At 37.9% G+C, this 7,850-nt stretch overlaps 1 protein-coding gene across 2 annotated transcripts in view; it reads left to right on the plus strand.

Annotated features, from left to right (window-relative positions):
• Nucleotides 1–7,409, plus strand: part of HAPLN1 (hyaluronan and proteoglycan link protein 1) — a 30,411-nt gene extending 23,002 nt beyond the window's left edge. For both annotated transcript variants that reach the window (XM_074812689.1, XM_074812688.1), the window contains exon 5: nt 6,748–7,409. In XM_074812689.1, the coding sequence (XP_074668790.1) occupies nt 6,748–7,037 (290 nt within the window). In that variant the 3' untranslated portion in view covers nt 7,038–7,409. The remainder of the gene's footprint in view (nt 1–6,747) is intronic.
• The last annotated feature ends 441 nt before the right edge of the window (nt 7,410–7,850 follow it).

Genomic DNA, 7,850 nt, shown 5'->3' on the forward strand with positions numbered 1-7,850 from the left:
TGATGACCGCTTCATCTATGCTGTTGTTTCAAGCAGCTCCTGCTCATGTACCAGGTCTAAAATGACTAATACTTCCTTATCACAAAGCTATTTCTGGCTTTTATGCCTAATAGTTTAGATTTCTAATCTTTTTACACTGCCAAAAAACCCTGTTAACTTTTGCTCCAAGCTTGGTCTGCTCTAAACCTTATTAGCTTTTTTGCTACTTGTAGATGTTAATTTAGGTATGAAAGGATCTCAGCTTGCTATCACGCCAGGTTTAATCTAGTAGCTGAAAAGGATTTAGAAAGCATTGCTGTGAATGAGAGGAACACTGCAAGTAAACATGTGCAAAAGCGGTCTACAATCCGCTACAGCATCATACCTGTGGATAATGCCTATGCAACTTTGCACATGTTTGGCTTGCAACCCAACCAGACCAAGGAGCATGGCCTTTTTTGTTTATGTATGGGTTACTTATCCACAGTGAAGCATTTTTATCTTACAGCACACCAAATAATAAGCATAAGCCTTGCTGTCAGAAAGTATGTTCTAGCACTAAGTCTGCTCCACCCTCTGAAAAAAATCCCAAATACTCAAAACCAACAATGTTAAATTAGGCTGGATGCAGTCTGAAACAAAAGTTTAGCTGATTTTTATGATGCTGCATCATTCCATGTAATGCTGGCTCATTTTTTTCTTGTTTCATTTATCCAAGGAGAAATCCTATATGAGCTCATCTCTTATATGCAGATTTAACCCTGTGCTATAGAAATAGCACCAAGGAATAAAATAAACAAGGAAAAAGAACTAAAATGTGATAGCTGCACTATTTATAATGCTTGCAGAGTAAACGTTTGCAACCACTGTTCACTAATCACGAGCCTTTTGCACACCAGCAGCTGGACAGTATCTCTTAGGAAAGAGAAAAATAATTTCTGAGGAAAAAAAAAAAAAAGTACTGACAGATAAATATTTTGTCTGCATTGATACATCAATAAAGAGAAAGAGGGAGAAAGAGGAATGAGGTGAGGTGAGGATAAGGTATACAGGTAGTAGAGAAATCAAAGACAAGACACCAAAATGAATCTCATCCTTGGTGAGTCACTTAAACCAACCTGCAAGACAGAATACTACACAGCAATAGGATGATATATAAAGCTGAGCACCATCTTCTCTAGTTCCCTGCAATTCAGTGCCATGTAAGTCTCTCAAGGTGTCAGCAGAAAAATCTGGACTTCTACTTCTCTCAGCATCCATTTCCTTAAACAGCAACTCACCAGGTTATATTATCCTCACATGTCCCTGCTGTATTCTCTGCTATTCATGTCCCAAGCTCACCTTAATATCCACAATAAACTCAGTCACTCTCCCAAAATGACAACCTCCTGTTTTCAGCTCAACACTTCAGAGAGCTTATGCATGCTTAACAGCATACGTTAGCTTTCTGACTGTAAAGGGAAAAACCAGGTCGCAATTGCCAAAGATAGTGGCTACAGGCAAAGAACTATTTCTGCATCACCCAATGTTGATTTTCTCAGCTCAGAAACGGCCAAGGAAAATGAGAAGTGGTTAGGACACCATGCATTTCCAGCAGTGGCAGTGACTGCTGGAGTCTCCCAACGGTATGAAACAGAGAAGCCTTCAGCTTTATGTGAGGGATCTGGAAAAATGCCAAGGGGAGTATAAGGCAAGCTCAAAAAAAAAAAAAAAAAAATTCTCAAAGAGTGCCAGTTGTGGGAGCTGCTATGAAGAAAGAGGGTGAGGTTTATATTTCTGCTAACTGGGTTCTTTTTAGGGAAAGAAATCTCCCAAATACATTATGATCTCAGGGATCATTAAAAAAAAGAAAAATGGCTCAATTTTGAAAAGTTCAGCAGACAAAGCAAAAAGTCTTTGTCTAGAATACATGCAAAGCTTGTTTTTTACCTGAAGAAGAAGGTACAAACCAGTAAAATTACATTCAGTCATTAAGGTGAAAAATTAAAATGTAGTCATCAATGCAGTGAGTTCAAATCCAGGTTCAGTGTTTTCACTCTGGAACTGTTGGATTCCATCTGTGATGAGTTGAATGCACCAAAAAATACTGATAAAAAAAAGTGGATTTTGTACCATTAGTGAAGAATTCTACATGCATTCCTGTTACCTGCACAGGGAAATGTTTTTAGCAAAGCTTGTCTGCAATGCAATATAAAATAATCTTAGTACTTGATGAAATTACCCTCTACAGTGTCTTTTCTTAGACTACTGCAAGTGCAATTCTTGAACATTTTGTTCTGCCTGTATAACTGCTTCATACCCAAATCTTTCTGTTGGTTCATAGAACTGTTCATGATTTGCATCTATGCAGGCAAAGCCAAAAACCTGAAAATTTTTCATACACTTTGTATATAGTAGTACCAGCAATTTACCAGTTTATAAGAATATATAGTGATGTTTCACAAAACAATGCAAAGAGTGACATTAGCATAATGCTATCCATTAAATCCACAAAAATATTGTGAAATAGCATAATTTTTCTTCCTGCATAGAGATAATTATTGGATGGCAACATGTTTCCCAACCTGCTTTTGCATTCCTTGTGTTGGTAATGGCTATTGAAAATGAATATACAGATGTGGAAAGTATCTAACTTAAATTTGGAAATTCCATGTTGGAATTCCTGATATCTGAGGGTTCAGCTCTGCTCCCTCATAGCCAATTTCTCCTCCACTTTTCCTTCACAGTAGGAGCCACTTTAGTCTGTGTTCTCTTTAGAAAAGCTAAAGGTTCCTGGCCCGTGTCGTGGGACAACCTGCCATTATCCAAAGGTTTGCAAGGGCTGCAGACTCCCTACCCTGCCCCAAGGAACGGGGATGCTCCTCTTCCACATTCCCTCTAGAAGGTCAATTTGGGCTTCTACACACCTATTTGGGAGAATAAATGCAGATGAATCCTTTTGTTGCAGTCTTCCCCACAGAGCCCAAAAGGCGTAGGACAAAGAATATACAATGGTAGAGCTGAGTAGTTATTCTTTGCTTAATTTCAAAGGGATTCTGAAGGACAACAGTGAGTTTCTTGAAGGAAAAACCATGAGAATATTTTGCGCTGAAAAGCATTAAGTGAGATAAATATAAACATCTATCAGCTCCTCTATAATTAAGCATTTTCAAAAAGAAAAAAGGTAGAGAGCTTGGATCATGCTTTCTGCTCATTAATATGCATTTTGTTACATACTTTGCACACAGAACCACAGTTCATAACTGATTTATTATGAGCTCTAGCAGAATAAAGTAAAAATCTCATGTTAACAAAGTTAAAGATACAAAGAATGAATTTTAAGAATCATGTTAAAAGTGCAGCTATGAACCACCTGTTTGTTACAGTACTGCATGTGATAAGCTAACCACCTCTGCCATTTAAATTGGAGAAAGGTATATAAAGTCATCTCTGAATAATGCATGCCGACTGCTCATTTGCCCATTTCAGAATATTTCATCGCTGGGAACATGTAGCCATTGTTCCAAAAAGAGAAACAAACACACCCAAAATAAAATTATGTACCTTTTCTTAGAAGAGGTTTCTTCTGAGTCATCAGAGTCACTGCTGATAATGGGGGGGACAGAAGAGGATTTCAAAAAATTATTCCCACATATTTAATGTAGCAATTGAAAATCACATACCTGAGATGATCACTGGGTATCAAATTACTTAGCAGGTCCTTATGATTAAAGGAATGGAACGCATCTCCCTTCACATAAATTTTTAACATGTTCTTCAATTTTGAGGAACAATGGCCTCGCTCAACCATTTAGTGTTGCTGTAAGATATACTGAACTGAGTCTGCTGGGCAGGTAGTAGTGTCTACATGTTGTGCAAGCTACAGATATATCCTGCTGGCTGCTGAGAATGCCTTTTATGGCCATACGGAACCACAAATTAGAGCAGTTTTACACAGTGAAACAACTTAACTGATTTCTGTGGCCTAGCTCTCCTAGCAAACCAGTAAGCTGTCGGGAGTAGTCCTAGGGCTGAGCCCGAGTGCTTAGATACTTCAATGGCTGGCTGCATGTGGAAGCATCCTCTCTGAGCGCTCCACCAATAATAACCAACCCTCTTTCAAAGGCATTGCATTAACACTTTATGCAGAAAATAGTGAGTGGGGTGGTACTGGTTTTCTGTGCCTCTGAAGATGATGGCTCACTATCCAGCATACCCAGCTGTGATATAAAAACTTACTAATAAATCTCTCAATTTAGAGCTGAGCTTGGAAAAATCTCCAAGGGTGGTGCATCCCTCAAACACCCACAGTCACAAGAGTGTAGGATATTTAGGTCAAGTGCTCAAGTTTTCCTCTTTAAGCTATTATCTTAAATGCAAAAGCTTAAAATAGCTATTATAGATGGGGTTTGATTAGGTTTGCATAAACCCTCTGCCCCATGATTTGGATGTGAGAAGTCAAATCAAGAGCACTCATCCTCTGTAGGAGTGACCCAACTTCCAGATATTAATGAGAGAGAGACAGTTAATGCCTCCCTGTCCTTCCACATCAATTAATAAGTACTAAGATTGAACAGTTAGGAATTCTTCTAACCTATTAGCAGGGGAAAACCAGCAAATCTGTACTGAGTTTATTAACAGAATTTTATTTAATCAGACATTCTGGATACACATTGCACCCTGTGGGGTTTACTGTTAAAGTTCTCCTATTTAAGTAAGGAGCAGAGCATAGGAGTTTTTTTTTATTGATGTCATATGTCAAAAGCCTGACCTCACTGCAAATCCCTAGGAAATTGCATTCCATTGACATATGGTTTGAAGAGCAACTAATAAGCTAAGTGAAGTTTGCATACTATCAGTCCAAATCCCCGTTCCCCTAAGTCTGAAATCCTGTTTGCTTTGGGGAAACCTCTTAATAACGTAGTAGGAACAGGTTTCCACTTAATAAACATTCTCTGTAGCAACACCTTGTAAATGCTCTCAACTTGCTGAAATGAAGTTAAGCAAGCATTTTACAAAGGGGTAGATTATCTACTCGCAACAGTTTTCTGTGGAAATACTGTAGATACCGTCTCTGACAGCAATAAAATTTTTAAGTTTCTTCTCCACCACAGCTGCAATATAAATGCCTTTTTTTTAATGTTCTTGCCGTCATATACAATTTCCAACCATTACACAAAGTTGATTCAATTATCTTTATACTGTATTCTGACCTGACATTTCTCCACTTCTTCGAAAAAAAAAAAAAAAAGCTATGTGTTTTTTGCAGGGATCTGATGTAACTCTTCATCTTGCTCACCACTTTTTCTTCACCAAGAAAGTAATCTGAAATTGAGCAGAATTCTGTTTGTGTGTTTGCCTGGTTTTTATGGGGAAGAAAAAGGATATTATTTTGGAGTACATACCTAAGAAGTAAAGAGTGTGCTCTGGAATTACAAGTTCCCCACCTGAATAAATTCCTTTGTTTTTCAGTTAACTTGCCTCGTACAGGACAGTCAGATTGAAAAGTTGTGAATTTGTTTGGGAACTACTATTCCTTCAGATAAACATTATTCCTCTGCAATCCATTTCTACCTCACACTTGGTTAATTGTCAAATCAGTGATGATAAATAACCCAAAGTAGAATGAATAAAAGGCTTACAATGAATTTATATTGTCTTGATAAATTAAATTAATGTTAGTATTACTGCTGCTTATGGATTAGTAGGGGGGACTTCCTTTCAGAGCTTTACTTGCTGGCATATGTTTTCATTACCTTGAGACAGAGGCACATTTTCTTAGCAGCATTATCAGTTCAATGCCGTCTTATGGTGAGGATATACCCTTTGATGCCTAAAGAGAAACAGAGCTGCAGATCTGCTGCGTGTGGTTTTGACACTGCTAATGAAGACTTAATGACAGGCATGGTTTTGATCTACCACAGAATCAAACCCTGATTCTGAGAAGCTGTGCAATATCTCAGCTTTCTTACAAAAAACACAACAAAACAAAAAATTGTGTTTGTACTTAATCAGAAACAAGGTCACCGCCTTGTCAGAGAGTAAAACTGCATGTGTTACCTCCACCCACCCTCACCCAAATGCTATCAAAGGCCAGATCTTGCTATGCTGTGCTTCTGAGAGCAGAACTCATAAGGGTTTTAAGCTGATGTTGGGAGCATAATGTAGAAGTGCACTGCTTTAGATGCTTAACTGATTTCCCTTCTCTGACAGTAAGCCACAGCTGTATGAGATCTGCTTTGCTTGAAATCTACAGGGTTCCTCAGATGTTTCGCTGGGTTGTCATCTTCAACATGTTGGTAAATGCATCTGGCACCATAAAGTTAGATGCAGAACAAGGGCCCTTCTCCAAATCCCAAGGTGTCTTCCACCATCCCTATCCCCCCATTTTTGTCTTCCTGTTTTTCTGACTCTGAGGATGAAAATGCATTGTAACAGTTCAGTTACCACTGAATACAAGTGAGGGTGGGGATGCCATCCTGTGCTAAGTTAGAAGAAATAAATATAGCAATTTTTTTTTTTTTGGTTCAGATAGTCTGTTTTCTCTATCTGGTGTTTTGGGTTTTTTTGACTTCTGATATTTATCAACTCACCATACAAAACATAAAGATATTTTTACTATCTAATTTAATATCTATTTAATGTCCAAACTGCACAGTCCCAAATCAACCACTGTTTGATATGATTCTGCAGTGGAACATCTCCTCTTCTCCTCAAAAGCCACCTTTATGTTATCACATCATCTTAATCATGTCGCTAATGACCCTTTTTCCTTCTCTCTCTTACTAGGTCGTTTTTACTACCTAATTCACCCGACCAAGCTGACCTACGATGAAGCCGTTCAGGCATGCTTGAAGGATGGAGCTCAGATCGCCAAAGTTGGCCAGATATTTGCTGCCTGGAAGCTCCTAGGGTACGACCGCTGTGACGCCGGCTGGTTGGCTGACGGCAGCGTCCGCTACCCCATCTCCAGGCCAAGGAAACGCTGCAGTCCTAACGAAGCAGCGGTTCGCTTTGTAGGCTTTCCTGATAAAAAGCACAAGCTGTATGGTGTCTACTGTTTCAGAGCATACAACTGAAAATACCTAGAGCACAAAAGTTTTAAATTCATTAAGAACATGTGAAAGATTTCTTTTCGATATGAACTCATGCAAGTTACCAAAACTGTGATAAACCCTTTTTTACTCACTGTAAAGAATCATTTTCATAAACCCAACCCATTAATTTGTTTTTGGTTTTGTTTTGGGGTTTTTTTTAATATTTTTGTAAAAGTATCATTCCATAGATATTTTAAATTAATATAATTTAATGGAAGCTCTAGGTAAGGAAGTTTTAGAGCCAAATTCTTTAAGCTACATCATCCCAACAAAATATACTTTTCATGAATGGGGCATGCAATAGAGCTTGACAATTGCTAGGGCACAATTATGGAATGTAAGGCTACTCAAAGCAGAAGCTTTTAAAAAGCACAGATTTTACATATTTGTACCAGTTTGAGAAACACTGCAAATTGATTATATCAGGAATTTTGAAATAAGATAATCTTTTTGTTAAAGGGGATCAGTGAGGTTTTGCAAAAAAAACCTCACAACGTAGGTTAGTAAATAACTTTTTTCACTGGTTTCACATGGGAACAACATAGTGTTTAAGAAAAGCAGCTAAAACAGTCCTCAAAAATAGGACTAGTTTTACAATTTAAAATCTTGCCTTTCTGAAAAATAAGCTTATGGTCCCATGCATAGGAACAAGCACAATTAGTTCTCCTGAACATTTCAATTGTGTTTTTGTTGTGTATAAATCATTGATGAGGGAATGAATAATTAACTAATGAGAAAACTCTGTTTTCTTCTTAACTCCAATTAAAGACGCCTGAGAAGTGTTGTATTACCTTT

This window comes from Strix aluco, chromosome Z (genome assembly GCF_031877795.1).
Source record: "Strix aluco isolate bStrAlu1 chromosome Z, bStrAlu1.hap1, whole genome shotgun sequence".
NCBI lineage: Eukaryota > Metazoa > Chordata > Aves > Strigiformes > Strigidae > Strix > Strix aluco.